This window comes from Somniosus microcephalus, chromosome 9 (assembly GCF_052327205.1).
Source record: "Somniosus microcephalus isolate GS21.2 chromosome 9, FLI_Smic_1.0, whole genome shotgun sequence".
Lineage (NCBI taxonomy): Eukaryota > Metazoa > Chordata > Chondrichthyes > Squaliformes > Somniosidae > Somniosus > Somniosus microcephalus.
Genome location: NC_140995.1, coordinates 238,308,711 through 238,325,985, shown reverse-complemented (window position 1 = coordinate 238,325,985; position 17,275 = coordinate 238,308,711). Strand labels below are relative to the sequence as shown.

Sequence of the window (17,275 nt, the reverse complement as noted above, 5' to 3'; positions counted from 1 at the left end):
TATGGGGAACCACGAGAACTGAGCATGACAAGAGACTGAAAAAAGTGCTGGAAGCAACAAGGAAAACAAACCTGAAGCTGAATAGAGAGAAATGCCAGCTCGGGGTGACAGAACTGACATTCGTGGGAGATATCCTTAGCAGTGGGGGCATCAGACCAGATCCCAGAAAGGTGTCCGCCATTGAGAATATGCCAAAGCCACAATGCAAAAAGGACGTGCAGAGGTTTAATGGAATGATCAACTACATGGGGAAATTCATATCCAACCTCTCAGAAAAGATGGCGCCACTGAGAGGACTAACTGAAAAGAACATAGAATGGGAATGGAATCATGAGCATGAGAAGTCATGGAGCGATCTAAAGAAACTGCTTACAGAGGAACCAGTTCTGAGGTTTTATGACCCAGCGAGACCCATCAAGATATCATCAGATGCATCACAGAGTGGGCTCGGTGCCGTTCTTCTGCAACAATATGACTACTGGCAACCTATTGCATATGCATCGCGCTCAATGACAGACGCGGAGACGCGATATGCTCAAATAGAAAAGGAGCTGCTCAGCATCACATACGCCTGTGAAAGATTTCACCAGTTTGTGGCAGGACAAGCAATCAGTGTAGAGACTGACCATAAGCCCTTGATTGCATTGTTCCAAAAGCCACTAAATAGCTGTCCGCTTAGAATACAAAGAATGATGATCAGGCTGCAACGCTATACACTGAATGGTGCGTACACATCGGGTAAGCTGATGTATACAGCAGACACGTTGTCCAGAGCGGTTGACCCAAGTGAGCCCGCAAACACCACAATGGATGAAAAAGTGAACGCCTACGTGGACATGATCACAAGTGCACTGCCCATAGCAGATGCAAAAATGGAGCTCATAAAGACTGAGACAATCAAAGATGAAACAATGAGACGACTGAGGAAAAGCATCTTGGATGGATGGCCCAACATGAAGCAAGACTGCTCACCTGACATGGCAGAGTACTGGAACTGCAGGGCGGAACTATCAGTGGTCGAAGACATCATCTACAAAGGAAGTAAAATAGTTATCCCAAAGAGTCTGAGAAAACAGATGTTAAAAAAGATCCATGAGGGACATCTGGGAATCGAAAAGTGTAAGAAAAGAGCACGAGAGGTGATGTACTGGCCACGAATCAACCAAGATGTGACAAATGAGGTGTCAAACTGCACAATATGCCTGAAATATCGAGCAAGCAATCCGGTAGAACCACTACAGCCACACCCAGCACCAGACAGACCTTACCAGAAGGTAGGCGCTGACCTATTCGTATGTCAAGGGAAGGACTATCTTGTAGTCACAGACTATTACTCCCTGTATCCAGAGGTTTGTAGACTGCACACCACCACTGCAGATGCTGTGATAACATGTATGAAAGCCATATTCTCCAGACATGGAGTGGCAAGCGAGGTCTTCACAGACAACGGACCCCAGTTTTACAATGCAAGTTTCCGACACATTGCCAAAGAGTGGGACTTTGTCCACACAACGCCAAGTCCTCACTATCCACAGTCCAATGGACTAGTGGAAAAATCGGTCCAGACGGTGAAAAGACTGATGTACAAGGCAAAAGACAGTGGAACTGACTTCTACCAAAGCATGCTTGTATACCGCACAACGCCGCTCGAGTGTGGTATGTCACCAGCCCAACTCCTGATGGGACGTCGGCTAAGGTCAAACCTACCCATCCCGGAGAACCTCCTGAAAACAAAAGAGGGGGAGAAAGTGAGGAAGTTCAAAGAACAACAGAAAGAAAAGCAAAAGTACTACTATGACAGAGGAACACAAAACCTACCTGAACTCCACACTGGTGACCAAGTAAGGTTCAAAGACAAAACAAACACATGGACTCAGAAGGGAACTGTCCTGAGTGAAGTTCAACCAAGATCATACACCATTCAGACAGATGAGGGTGCTGTTCTGAGAAGAAATCGTCGAGATCTTCTCATGGGACCAGCCACAGCAGGTCAAGAGACTGAGGCCTAGAAATTCGGTATGGCCCCGCCAGGTCTTTTGCGCCTGAAATTTAGCGCTCGCCAGGATTCCCGTAGCGCCCGCCTAAAATTCAGTTGCGAAGGGCCAAGACGGCGGCGGGCGCTATTGCAGGGTTTGGCCGCCTCGCTAGGGGTGTTAAATGTCACTTTCAGGCGTTCAGCTCCCGCTGCGGCACCCGATGCGGTGCGGCAGGCTGGGGTACTGCAGGCCTCCTCCTTCTCTTAAGGAGGAGCTGCCTGCAGCCGTCAGATCACCGGTGGATTCCCCCGGCAAATGAGCCCGGCACCACGGAGAAGTGCCGGGCTCGCGGGACACAGACATCAGTGCCGCGGGGGGGTGGTGCAGGAGTCCGGGGAGGGAGGTGCGGGCAGGCGGCCGCCGGGAAAGCGGCCGGCCGCCGCTCCACCTTTATGCGCCGGCCTTTCGGAGCTGCAAGACCCCGTTTCACAAATGCTGTTTGCGGCTGCCACGGGCGAGGCGGCCACAACTGAATTTGGCCATCGGGCCGGAATAGCATTGCAACCGGGGCGCTGCGCACACCGATGACGTCATCGGTGCCGGCGCAGCGCTACCGGCTAATGCCGATGTTAGGGTCCATCTGAATTTCGGGCGGTAAAAAACCTTAGGCGCAAACCACTTTATATCCAATAAGTGGGCACAAACGCAACTGAATTTCTAGGCCTGATACTGTTGAACAACCTGATCACACAGCTGAGAAACAATCATCTGAGGCAACAACTCAGATTCAAGGACAATCAATCAGAAAATCCTCAAGACACGTGAAGCCTCCTGAGAGACTCATTGAGCAAATTTAAGGACTATTGTTATAGAAGGAAGTAATGTTATCTTATTCTTTCTTCAAGTTCTAGTGTATTGACATATTTCATGTGAACACACAAAGCAAGGTTAAAAAACCTTGATCATGATAATGATAATGTAAGTTCATTAAGTGTTACAGTTAAAATGCAGATTAATACAAAGAAAACATGTTGTTAGTTAAAAGTAAAATACTTTTGTTTTAAGAAAAGGAGATGTAATGATATCAGCAAATAGAGATGGTATTTGCCTGTTTGATTATGATGCCTTACCAGCATGTTTGTATGTATTGATTGCTTGTGCCTGACCAGCAGAGGGCATGTGACCGAGACAAGCAAGGCAGTTTCGTTTAGTTTCAGTTTCGTTCTAGATGCATCACTAGCCTGATGTCTCCTGTAAATGCTGTTAAAAGAGTTGAACAAGCTTTAGATTAAAAGACATTCTCTTTCATAAATGTCTCGTCATTGAACCCACAAAGAAATCAATACAGCACAATCTGGTTAAGCTTACCCCAATCACTTTCCTGCACTACTTCCTTGTCTTTTCTCTTTAGCATTCTAGATTTCTCTCCACCGGGATCCTCCCCCTCCCCCCGCTTATCTACTTTAAAGCCCTATCTACCTCCCTAGTTATTCGATTCGCTAGAACTCTGGTCCCAGCATGGTTCAGGTGTAGTCCATCCCAACGGAACAGCTCTCTCTTTCTCCAGTACTGGTGCCAGTGCCCCATGAATTGAAACTCACTTCTCCCACACCAATCTTTGAGCCACGCATTCATCTCCCTGATCCTATTGACCCGATGCCAATTTGCTCGTGGCTCACGTAATAATCCAGAGATTATTACCTTTGTGGTTCTGCTTTTTAATTTAGTCCCTAGCTGCTCAAACTCTCTCAGCAGAACCTCTTTCTTAGTCCTACCTATGTCGTTGGTACCTACGTGGACCACAACAACTGGATCCTCCCCCTCCCACTCCAAGTTCTTCTCCAGCCCGGAGGAGATGTCCTGTACCCTGGCAACACAGCCTTCGGGACTCACGCTCAGACTTGGCTGCAGAGAACAGTGTCTATCCCCCTAACTATATTGTCCGTTACCACTACCACATTTCTTTTTGCTCCCCTTTCTTGAATGGCTCCCTGTACCACAGTGCTGTGGTCAGTTTGCTCATCCTCACTGCAGTCCCTGCTTTCGCCCATACAGGGAGTAAGAATCTTGTAACTGTTGGACAAGAGCAAGGGCTGAGGTTCCTCCACCAGTACCTCCTGGGTCCCCATACCTGCCTCACTCGTAGTCACACCCACCTGTCCCTGACCACGGACCAAATTTGAATTAATTAATCTAAGAGGTGTGGCTGCCTCCTGGAACACAGCATCCAGGTAACTCTCCCCCTCCCTGATTTGTCTCAGTGTTTGAAGCTCGGACTCCAGATCATCAACACGGAGCCGAAGTTCCTCGAGCAACCAACACTTACTGCAAATGTGGTCATCATGGACCTCAAAGTTGTCCACCAGCTCCCATATGTTGCGGCAGTAACACATCGCCTGCCCTGCCATCGCTAATGTATTTAATTAAGTGTTTAAGTTTTGAACGTTTAGTTTTTAATCCCAGCTCTTAATTTAAACTAATGCCCAAGAAAAAGAGAGAAATAATGAACAACCAATCACTTCCCTGCTTTCCTGTGACGTCACTCCTTGTTTTTTGTTGTCCTTTAAATTGCCTGCTCCCTCACAGGTCGGTCCGCTCCCGCTGCTGCTCCCAATAGCTCGGTCTGGGCCTCGAGCCTTGGGCTTTATTTCCTCGCTCCTCCTTCACCTGCTCTCTCACAGCTCGGTCCGCTCCCGCTGCTGCTCCCAATAGCTCGGTCTGGGCCTCGAGCCTTGGGCTTTATTTCCTCGCTCCTCCTTCACCTGCTCTCTCACAGCTCGGTCCGCTCCCGCTGCTGCTCCCAATAGCTCGGTCTGGGCCTCGAGCCTTGGGCTTTATTTCCTCGCTCCTCCTTCACTTGCTCTCTCACAGCTCGGTCCGCTCCCGCTGCTGCTCCCAATAGCTCGGTCTGGGCCTCGAGCCTTGGGCTTTATTTCCTCGCTCCTCCTTCACCTGCTCCCTCACAGGTCGGTCTGCTACCGCTGCTGCTCCCAATAGCTCGGTCTGGGCCTTGAGCCTTGGGCTTTATTTCCTCACTCCTCCTTCACCTGCTCCCTCACAGGTCGGTCCGCTCCCGCTCCCGCTGCTGCTCCCAATAGCTTGGTCTGGGCCTCGAGCCTCGGGTTTTATTTCCTCACTCCTCCTTCGGCTGCTCCCTCACAGGTCGGTCCGCTCCCGCTCCCGCTGCTGCTCCCAATAGCTCCGTCTGGGCCTTGAGCCTCGGGCTTTACTTCCTCGCTCCTCTTTCGCCTGCTCCCTCACAGGTCGGTTCGCTCCCGCTGCTGCTCCCAATAGCTCGGTCTGGGCCTCGAGCCTCGGGCTTTATTTCCTTGCTCCTCCTTCGGCTGCTCCCTCACAGGTCGGTCCGCTCCCGCTGCTGCTCCCAATAGCTCCATCTGGACCTCGAGCCTCGGGCTTTACTTCCTCGCTCCTCTTTCACCTGCTCCCTCACAGGTCGGTTCGCTCCCACTGCTGCTCCCAATAGCTCGGTCTGGGCCTTGAGCCTCGGGCTTTACTTCCTCGCTCCTCTTTCGCCTGCTCCCTCACAAGTCGGTCTGCTCCCGCTGCTGCTCCCAATAGCTCCGTCTGGGCCTCGAGCCTCGGGCTTTATTTCCTCGCTCCTCTTTCGCCTGCTCCCTCACAAGTCGGTCCGCTCCCGCTGCTGCTCCCAATAGCTCAGTCTGGGCCTCGAGCCTCGGGCTTTATTTCCTCGTTCCTCTTTCGCCTGCTCCCTCACAGGTCGATCCACTCCCGCTGCTGCTCCCAATCACACGAGAGAAAAGGCGATTTGAATCCCGTTTGTAGTGTCGAATTGCCTCAATTTGGCCGAAAGACATATGAAGCAGCACTTTGAATCAGACATTACACTTCATTTCAGTCTCAAAGCGTTAAGCAATCACACACTGAAAACCACACGGATATACAAAAGCACCAGTCCCGTGCGAGCCATTAAACCACTTTCAAACACAGCAACCAAATCAGCTCGCATCAAAGATTTTGTGATAAGAAATTCATACCTCTGGCATTTGGCTGAAAACAAGAGATTGCAGGGGCTGCTGGTTTCTCGACCGCGGCATCAGCGACATGAATAAGTCATCCACTCACAGCCGAGTTCTCCAAAGTACTGAAGCTGCTTCTATCAAAAAATTGATAAAAAGGGAGAAAATATAATGAGAGTAAACTAGCAAGAAATATAAAAACCAATTATAAGACCTTCTACAGGTATGTAAAAAGGAAGAGAGTAGCAAAAGTAAGCATTGGCCTCTTAGAGGCTGAGACAGCAGGAATTATAATGGGGAATAAGGACATGGCAGTGACGTTAAACAAATACTTTGTATCTGCCTTCACAGTAGAAGACACAAAAATCATACCAAAAATAACGGGGAAACCAAGGGGCTAATGAGACTGAGGAACTTAAAGTAATTAAGATCAGTAGAGAAAAAGTACTTGAGAAACTAAAAGGACTAATAAGATAAGCTGAGTTTTTTTGTAGCTGAGGAGGCTAAGGGGACAATTTATTGAGGTGTATAGAATTATGAGGGGCCTAGATAGAGTGGATAGGAAGGACCTATTTCCCTTAGCAGAGAGGTCAATAACCAGGGGGCATAGAATTAAAGTAATTGTTAGAAGGATTAGAGGGGAGTTGAGGAGAAAGTGTGGCAGAAACCCACATCACATTTAAAAAGTACTTGGATATGCACTTGAAGTGCAGTAACCTACTATGGACCAAGAACTGGAAAGTGGAATTTGGCTGGATAGCCGACACAGACACGATGGGGTGAATGGCCTACTTCTGTGCCGTAAATGTCTATGATTATGGTACTAAAAGCCGACAAATCCCCTGATGGCAAACATCCTAGGGTTCTAAAAGTGGTAACTGCAGAGACAGTGGATGCATTGGTTGTGCTCATCCAAAATTCCCTAGATTCTAGAATGGTCCGAGTGGATTGGAAGGTAGAAAATGTAACCTCGCTATTCAAGAAAGGAGGGAGAGAGAAAACAGGAAACTACAGGCCAGTTAGCCTGACATCAGTTGTCGAGAAAATGCTGGAATCCATTATTAAGGAAGTGGTATCAGGACACTTAGAAAATCATAATATGATTAGGCAGAGTCAACATGGTTTTATGAAAGGCAAATCGTGTTTAACAAATTTATTAGAGTTTTTTGAGTATGTAACTAACACGGTAGATAAAGGGGAACCATTATATTTGGATTTCCAAAAGGCATTCGATAAGGTGCCACATACAGGAAACTTTCTGGTATCCGGCACTGACGGGACCAAGCTGGTGCAGTTAGATCAAAACTGCCGTATAAACCAGCGTTAATGTTAAAACATACAGAGCTTTTCAGGTCCGTGTGAATCAACAAACCCTGTTGCAGCTTCAAAACAGTCGGCTGCAGCTGCAAGCGTCTCTAGCTGAAGCTGTTGCTTAGCTACAGACCTTGCAGAGCCTGACTGGGAAAAAAAAAGCAACGAGATGTAAAAAAACTTATAGAAAATGGCTCCTGAATTTTGCCGGTAGATAGAGCTTTCCGGACTTTTAACCTCTGGTTAAACGAAAGTTTCCTGTAAAAGGGATCTGGGGGTCCTGGTGCATGAAACACAGAAGGTTTATATGCAGGTACAGCAGGTGATCAGGAAGGCCAATGGAATCTTGGCTTTTATTGCAAGGGGGATGGAGTATAAAAGCAGGGAAGTCTTGCTTCAGTTATACAGGGTACTGGTGAGGCCACACCTGGAATACTGCATACAGTTTTGGTTTCCATATTTAAGAAAAGATATACTTGCTCTCGAGGCAGTTCAGAGAAGGTTCACTCGGTTAATTCTGGAGATGAGGGGGTTGACTTATGAGGAAAGGTTGAGTAGGTTGGGTCTCTACTCATTGGAATTCAGAAGAATGAGAGGCGATCTTATCAAAACATATAAGATTGTGAGGGGGCTTGATTGGGTGGATGCGGGGAGGATGTTTCCACTGATGGGTGAGACTGGAACTAGGGGGCATAATCTTAGAATAAGGGGCTGCCCTTTCAAAACTGAGATGAGGAGAAACTTCTTCACTCAGACGGTAGTAAATCTATGGAATTTGCTACCTCAGAGAGCTGTGGAAGCTGCGACATTAAATAAATTTAAAATGGAGATAGACAGTTTCCTAGCAGATAAGGGAATTAGGGGTTACAGGGAGTGGGCAGGGAAGTGGACGTGAGTCTAGGTTCGGATCAGCCATGATCCTATTGAATGGCGGAGCAGGCCCGAGGGGCCGTATGGCCTACTCCTGCTCCTACTTCTTATGTTCTTATGTTCTTATGTACGCATGATAAGGACTCAGGGGGTTGGGGGTAATATATTAGTATGGATAGAGGATTGGTTAATGGACAGAAAACAGAGTAGGGATAAACATGTCATTTTCGAGTTGGCAGGCTGTAACTAGTGGGGTGCCGCAAGGATCAGTGCTTGGGCCTCAGCGATTTACCATTTATATTAATTACTTAGATGTAGGTACCAAATGTAATCTATCCAAGTTTGCTGATGATACAAAGCTAGGTGGAAAAGTAAGATGTGAGGAGGACGCAGAGAGCCTGCAAAGGGATATAGACAAGTTAAGTGAGTGGGCAATAAGGTGGCAGATGGAGTATAATGTGGGGAAATGTGAGGTTTTTCACTTTGGTAGGCAGAATAACAAATGATGACAAACTATTAAATGTTGTTTTTAAGAGAGATTTAGGTATCCTTGTACAAGAAACAGAGAGTTAGCATGCAAGTACAGCAAGCAATTAGGAAGGCAAATGGCACGTTGGCCTTCATTGCAAGGGGGTTGGAGTGCAAGAGTAAGGAAGTCTTGTTACAATTGTACAGTGCTTTGGTGAGATCACACCTGGAGTACAGTGCACAGTTTTGGTCTCCTTATCTGAGGAAGGATATACTTGCCTTAAAGGCGGTACAATGAAGGTTCACTGGATTGATTCCTGGGATGAGAGGGTTGTCCTATGAAGAGAGATTGAGCATATGGTATGTTAGCCTTTATTACTAAAGGATTGGAGTATAAGAATAAGGAAGCCTTCCTGCAATTATACAGGGTTTTGCTGAGACCACATCTGGAGTACTGTATACAGTGTTTGTCTCCTTACCTAAAGAAGGATATACTTGCCTTAAATGGGATTCAATAAAGGTTCACTAGATTGATTCCTGGGATGAGAGGGCTGTCCTATGAGGAGCAGTTGAGTGGAGTAGACCTATATTCTCTGGAGTTTAGAAGAATGAAAGGTGATCTCATTGAAGCATATACAATTCTTAGAGAGCTTGACAGGATAGATGCTGGAAGGATGGTTCCCCTGGCTGGAGAGTTTAGAACTAGGGGTCACAGTCTCAGGATAAGGGGTCAGCCATTTAGACTGAGATAAGAAGAAATTTCTTCACTCAGAGGGTAGTGAATCTTTGGAATCAACTACCCCAGAAGGCTGTGGATGCTCAGTTGATGAGTATATTCAAGACTGAGATTGATAGATTTTTTGGTGGCATTAATGGAATCAAGAGATATGGGGATAGGAACTTACACAAGGGTGTAACATTTGCAATTTTCCAGTCTTCTGGCACCACCACCGTATCCAAGGAGGATTGGAAGATTATGGCCAATACCTCCGCAATTTCCACCTTTACTTCTCTCAGCGTCCGAGGATGCAGCCCATCCGGTCCTGGTGATTTATCTACTTTAAATACAGCCAGCCTTTCCAGTACCTCCTCTTTATCAATTTTTATCCCATTCGATATCTCAACTACCTCCTCTTTCACTGTGACTTTGGCAGCATCTTCTTCCTTGGTAAACACAGATGCAAAGTACTCATTTAGTATCTCAGCCACACCCTTTGCCGCCATGCGTAGGTCTCCCTTTTGGTCCCTAATCGCCCCACCCCTCCTCTTACTACCCATTTACTATTTACAGGAAACTTTGTGCTATCCGGCGCCGACGGGACCGAGCTGTTGCCGTCCCATCAAAACTGCCGGACAAACCAGCGCTAATGTTGAAACATACAGAGATTTTGGGCTCCGTATCTGGCAACAAACCCTACAGCTTCTAAACAGTCGGCCGTACCTTGCAATTGTCTCTGTAGCTTAGCAACAGCTTCAGTGAGACCTTGCAGAGCCTGACTGGTGAAAAAAAAGCAACGAAAAGAAAAAAACCTAATGAAACGGCTCCTGATTTTTGTCGGTGGCTCGAGCATTCCGGACAGTTAACCTCCGGATAAACCAAAGTTTCCTGTGTATGCCTATAGAAGACTTTTGCGTTCCCTTTTATGTATGCTTCATACAGCTAGGTGTTGTGAGATTGCTTTGTGGGCTCATCCCTATAGATATTAGTGTGACAGTAGTTCCAATTTAAAGTTACAGCTAGAAAATTTCCCCTGCTACAGTAGGAGCCTCCTTGTGGAACTAGGGAAGAGCTGTAAGGTGGTTTGACTACTTTGCATGGAGCCTCAGTCAATGTTTTCTGGCAGGTACACGTTACCAATCTATTATCTACAGGGAAATCCTGAATAGCATTACCTTGGCAGATTTTTGAGGCTGGCAAACTTCTACCATATCAATTCCAAGAGCCTCTGAATGTTGGACACCACATTGACCCTTTATCCCATCGCCTGCATGAAGCCCAGAAGTTTCTCATTTGGGAAGTATGTACTTCAGTGAGAAACAGGACAACTGTCCCTTGGCACACTTGAAATGACCCGTTCTAAGCATCATTGAATATGCTGGGATTTCTTGTGGTTACGTTGTCATTGTTTTTCAATGATCAACTTGTGCTCTTCTTGATGCTAGAAAAATGACTTCTGCTTTAAGTGTCAACTGCAGCCCCTTTAAGTGCTGCACTTGCGCTGGATACACTGCATCTATTGTACAAAACCCGCGTGGAAAGTCTCATACACATAAGGAGCTTGCGATGAATATATAATAAGGCTGATCCAACAGGATTGGCTATTTCTAGTTCATGTGAGTGCAGCTTGAGCACTGGAGCTGGAAAATATAACCCGTAAACCACGTACTGGAGGATATTTTGTACTACTGAAAGGTTTTGTAGGTATGGATTTTTATTGTACTGCATTGTACCTTTGTCAACAATAGTATACATTTCATAAAAATTAATTTCATTATTAATGGCAACTCCAAAACTAAGCAAACTAACACAAGAATGGCTGTACAAATTGTCATCAAACATTTGAATAAAAAATCTTTTTGCTGGTGGAGTTTTCTTCATTGAAAAACTGCAGTGAACTTCTTCCTTTAAAGAATAGTTCAATCAATAATTTTATTTCTTGTCACATTCATTGCTTCTAGGTTCATTATGACTTTGGCTTGAGAAACATCCTTTCTGTACTGAGGACATTGGGAGCTCAGAAGAGAGCACGGCCAGACGACAGTGAGCCAACAATTGTCATGAGAGTTCTGAGAGACATGAATCTGTCTAAATTGGTGAGTAAAATTGGGAGACTATTTCATTAATGAGTTTTGAATATTGAAATAGTTGTTATCTTCTACCAACATAGATTTCAGAGGTCAGGCTGGAGGTGGCAGCTGATCAAGAGAGCATGTAATGGGGAAAATTGTGACTATTAGCAATTCCACTTTTTTCTCTCTCTGAATTAAAGTATATGTGTTATAAATCTCATCATCAAGAAACTACTTATGAAATAATGCTGGACAGCCAGCTGGTGGCGCCGTCCAAGGAGTATAAATACTCGGGCGTGGGCCCCAGCTTGCCAGGGACATTTTGTAAGACAAGGAGCTAGTGACATACAACTAGACTTTCATGTTCTGAAACAAGTTGATTAAAGCCTTGCTTTATGCTCAAACCAAGTGCGTAGTGAGTTTTATTACGTCAATATGTATGGTGGCCTAGAAATTGGAACCTTTAGCACCGCTGTTAAGGACGGTTTTGAAGAAAAAATGGTGGCCGCCTCGCTTCCAGCATGGAACGCGGCGGCTGCCATATTGGACAGGTTGGCAGCACACACCGCAAATATTTTAATGACTCAATGAACATGAGCATGACGTTAATCAGCGTGCAACGCCGAATTGATGCACGCTCAGCGATTTTGGACGTCGCCGCTCCTCATACTGCCCTCTCCAAAGCACGCCCATGCGGGCAGCTGTTGACAGTGCGTAGAGCTGGGAAAAGTCATTTTTGGACCTATAAATCTCCATTAAAGTTTTCAATAACCTTGCAGAGTACCCTGCAGGGTATGTCCAGTGAGATGGCTCATGGTGATTGCTGAAGAAACAGTTCAGCAGATTAAATGCTTCTTCTGCACACGTTAGATGCCAGCACTCAACTGGAGCAGGTCAGTGAATTCTGGCATAATATGTACAGATAGTACATAGTCTGGGGGCCTTGTACTGCATCTGAAGACCTGGTCTATTACTGTTGCTTGCAGTTGTGTCAGTAAACTGGAAATGAAATGATATTTGGGCTTTGTAAATGTTTACTGTTATTGTTCCACACATCCCGATTGTATCTTGTTCCTCTGAAGTAACAGGTGTGTGGTTATTACTTTTTCTATGAAAGGAGACCGAACAATTTTTTCCTGCTCCTGAAGGAATTTGTAAACTTGCATTTATTCGTATCGATATTCAGATGTTCAGTCTATCCAGTAAACTTTACACATCTCTTGGTGTATTCAGGGAGGAATCATGGATTACCTAGGCAGGCTCATAGAAACATAGAAGATAGTAGCAGGAGTAGGCCATTCGGCCCCTCGAGCCTGCTCTGCCATTCAATGAGATCATGGCTGATCATCCAAATTCAGTACCCTGTCCCTGCCTTCTCCCCATATCCCTTGATCCCTTTAGCCTTAAGAAAGATATCCAACTCCTTCCTGAATATATTTAATGAACTGCCCTCCACCGCCCTCTGTGGCAGAGAATTCCACAGGTTCACCACTCTCTGGGTGAAGAAATTCCTCCTCATCTCAGTCCTAAATGGCTCACCCCTTATCCTTAGACTATGACCCCTGGTTCTGGACTCCCCGACCATCGGAAACATCCTTCCTGCATCTAGTCTGTCCAGGCCTGGCAGAATTTTATAGGTTTCGATGAGATCCCCTCTCAATCTTCTAAACTCCAGTGAGTATAAGCCCAATCGACACAATCTCTCCTCATACGTCATTCCTGCCACCCCAGGTATCAGCCTGGTGAATCTTCGCTGCACTCCTTCCATGGCAAGAACGTCCTTCCTCAGATAAGGCGACCAAAACTGCACACAATACTCAAGGTGCGGTCTCACCAAGGCCCTGTACAATTGCAGCAAGACATCCTTGTTCCTGTACTCGAACCCTCTTGCTACGAAGGCCAACACACCATTTGCCTTCTTAATCACCTGCTGCACCTGCATGCTTACCTTCAGCGACTGGTGCACAAGGACACCCAGGTCTCTTTGCACTTCCCCTTCTCCCAATCTATTGCCCTTCAAATAATAATCTGCCTTCCTGTTTTTGCCACCAAAGTGGATAACCTCACATTTATCCACATTATAGTGCATTTGCCATGTTTCTGCCCAATCACCAACCTGTCCAAATCGTACTGGAGTTTCACGACATCCTCCTCACAGCATACCCTCCCACCCAGCTTTGTGTCGCCTGCAAATTTGGAGATATTACATCCAATTCCCTCGTCCAGATCATTAATATATATTGTGAACAGCTGGGGTCCTAGGACCGATCCTTTCAGTACCCCACTAGTCACTGCCTGCCACTCGGAAAACGACCCATTTATTCCAACTCTTTGCTTTCTATCCGCCAACCAGTTCTCTATCCAAGTCAATACCTTGCCCCCAATTCCATGTGCCTTAATTTTGCACGCTAATCTCTTATGTGGGACCTTATCGAAAGCCTTCTGAAAGTCCAAATACACCACATCCACTGGTTCTCCCTTATCTATTTTACCAGTTACATCCTCAAAAAATTCCAGTAGATTAGTCAAGCACGATTTACCTTTTGTAAATCCATGTTGACTTTGTCCGATCCTGTCACTGCTTTCCAAGTGCTCTGCTATTACATTTTTTATAATGGACTCTAGCATTTTCCCCACTACCGATGTCAGGCTTACCGGTCTATAATTCCCCGCTTTTTCTCTACCACCTTTTTTGAACAGTGGGGTAACATTAGCTACCCTCCAATCCATGGGTACTGTTCCAGAGTTTATCGCGTTCTGGAAGATGACGAGCAATGCATCTACTATTTCTAGGACCACTTCCTTAAGTACCCTAGGATGTAGATTATCAGGCCCTGGGGATTTATCGGCCTTCAGTCCCATCAATTTTCCTAACACCATTTCCCTACAAATACTGATTTCTTTCAGTTCCACCCTTTCATCAGACCCTATGTTCCCGGCATCTCTGGGAGGTTATTTGTGTCCTCCTTTGTGAAGACAGAACCAAAATATGTATTTAGTTGGTCAGCCATTTCTTTGTTCCCCATTATAAATTCCCCCGATTCTGACTGCAAGGGACCTACGCTTGACTTCACCAATCTTTTTCTCTTCACATAGCTATAAAAGCTTTTACAGTCAGTTTTTATGTTCCCTGCAAGCTTACTCTCATATTCTATTTTCCCCTTCTTAATTAATCCCTTTGTCCTCCTTTGTTGAATCCTAAACTGCTCCCAATCCTCAGGAGTATTGCTTTTTCTGGCCAATTTATATGTCCTCTCCTTGGATCTTATGCTATCCCTAATTTCTCTTGTTAGCCATGGTTGAGTCATGGCTCGACCTCGAGTGTTGCAAACAAATCTCCCAATTCCAGTACAACATTGCCCTTTCAAAATGCCTATCTGGGTCCTTTAAAGATATACTCCTAAAAGGACTTACAGTGAAAAGCCTCTGTAATAACAAAGCTTATTCATAGACATAGAAACATAAAAGATAGGAGCAGGAGTAGGCCATTCGACACCTCGAGCCTGCTCTGCCATTCAATGCGATCATCCAAATTCAGTACCCTGTCCCTGGCTTCTCCCCATATACCTTGATCCCCTTAGCCTTAAGAAATATATCTAACTCCTTCTTGAATATATTTAATGAATTGGCCTCAACTGTCTTCTGTGGTAGAGAATTCCACAGGTTCACCACTCTCTGGGTGAAGAAATTCCTCCTCATCTCAGTCCTAAATGGCTTACCCCTTATCCTTAGACTGTGACCCCTGGTTCTGGACTCCCCCGCCATCAGGAACAGCCTTCCTGCATCTAGTCTGTCTAGTCCTGTTAGAATTTTATAAGTTTCAATGAGATCCCCTCTCATTCTTCTAAACTCTAGCGAATATAAGCCTAATCGACCCAATTTATCGCATACGTCATTCCTGCCATCCCAGGTATCAGTCTGGAGAATCTTCGCTGCACTCCCTCCATGGCAAGAACATCCTTCCTCAGATAAGGTGGCCAAAACTGCACACAATACTCAAGGTGTGGTCTCACCAAGGCCCTGTACAACTGCAGCAAGTCATTGCTCCTGTACTCGAATCCACTCGCTATGAAGGCCAACATACCATTTGCCTTCTTAACTGCCTGCTGCACCTGCATGCTTACCTTCAGCGACTGGTGCACAAGGACACCCAGGTCTTGTTGCACTTCCCCTTTTCCCAATCTATTGCCGTTCAAATAATAATCTGCCTTCCTGTTTTTGCCACCAAAGTGGATAACCTCGCATTTATCCACATTATACTGCATCTGCCATGCATCTGCCCAATCGCCCAACCTGTCTGAATCGTACTGGAGTTTCTCTGCATCCTCCTCACAGCACACACGCCCACCCAGCTTTGTGTCATCTGCAAATTTGGAGATATTACATCTAGTTCCCTCGTCTAGATCATTAATATATATTGTGAATAACGGGTACTTGCACCAATCCCTGCGGTACCCCACTAGTCACTGCCTTCCACTCGGAAAAAGACCCGTTTATTCCAACTCTTTGCTTCCTGTCTGCCAACCAGTTTTCTCTCCAAGTCAGTACCTTACCCCCAATCCCATGTGCTTTAACTTTGCACGCTAGTCTCTTAAGTGGGACCTTATCGAAAGCCTTCTGAAAGTCCAAATACACCACATGCACCGGTTCTCCCTTATCTATTCTACCAGTTACATCCTCAAAAAATTCCAGTAGATTAGTCAAGCATGATTTACCTTTTGTAAATCCGTGTTGACTTTGTCCGATCCTGTCACTGTTTTCCAAGTGCTCTGCTATTACATCTTTTATAATGGACTCTAGCATTTTCCCCACTACTGATGTCAGGCTTACCGGTCTATAATTCCCTGTTTTTTCTCTACCACCTTTTTTAAAAACTGGGGTTACATTAGCTACCCTCCAATCCTTGGGAACTGTTCCAGAGTCTGTAGAATTTTGGAAGATGACCAGCAATGCATCTACTATTTCTAGGGCCACTTCCTTAAGTACCCTAAGATGTAGATTATCAGGCCCTGGGGATTTATCGGCCTTCAATCCCGTCAATTTCCCTAACACCATTTCCCTACAAATACTGATTTCATTCCTCCCTCTCATTAGACCCTATGGGCTAGATTTTCAGTTGCTTGCGCCAGCAGTTAGCGCCTTAAGAGAAGTGATTTTCGGGCGCTATGCGTGTAGCGCCCGGGCGCAGCGCAGTTTGCGCCCCGCCCCAAATTAAGTTGCCCGTTAGCGCCGGCGCAAAGTTTAGCGGCCGCCCGGATGCGCGCGCAGAAAATGACATCACATCCTCGTGCAACACCCTTTGGCCGCCCCGAATCCAAACTTCAGTCGGACCGCTCCATTGTGCGGCTGGCGTCCAGAGCGTTTGTAAAATGGAACGCAACACACCCTGGGGAGCGCAAATTAAAGGGCACTCCTCCTGCACGATAAAAGGCAGTCTGCATGTGTTGTGTGGAAGGATCCAGTGTGTTGTTGTGAACGGTGTATTTATGTTTCCGACCACCACCACCACCACCTCCTCCTCCTCCTCCTCCTCCTCCTCCTCCTCCTCCTCCTCCTCCTCCTCCTCCTCCTCCTCCTCTTTTCCCCCCAGATTCTGCCTTTGAAAAAAACACATGCACCCTTCCCCTTTAAGAGCTCACTGGCACCAGAGTGTCTGCCGTGCGCTGCGCCCGAGCTCGGGTGTTGTGCTCTGCACCGCCGGCTTAGCGCCTAAAGATAGTAGTGGAACGCCTCTTTTAGCGCTCCACCAACCTCTTAGGGCGAAGCCACTGAATTTCCGGCAACGGGGCGCTACTTTGGGGCGGGCGCTAACTTCGGGCGGGCGCTAAGGTTAGCGCCCCAAAACTGTCTATACTGAAAATC

The 17,275-nt window shown here is 46.3% G+C and overlaps 1 protein-coding gene across 1 annotated transcript in view; it reads left to right on the top strand.

Moving 5' to 3' along the window:
* The window catches only part of LOC147113152 (dynein axonemal heavy chain 8-like), a 1,456,516-nt gene that overhangs the window by 530,920 nt on the left and 908,321 nt on the right, over window positions 1-17,275 (top strand). The window contains exon 20 of the mRNA XM_085998053.1: window positions 11,303-11,437. Coding sequence (XP_085854179.1) covers window positions 11,303-11,437 — 135 coding nt within the window. The remainder of the gene's footprint in view (window positions 1-11,302; window positions 11,438-17,275) is intronic.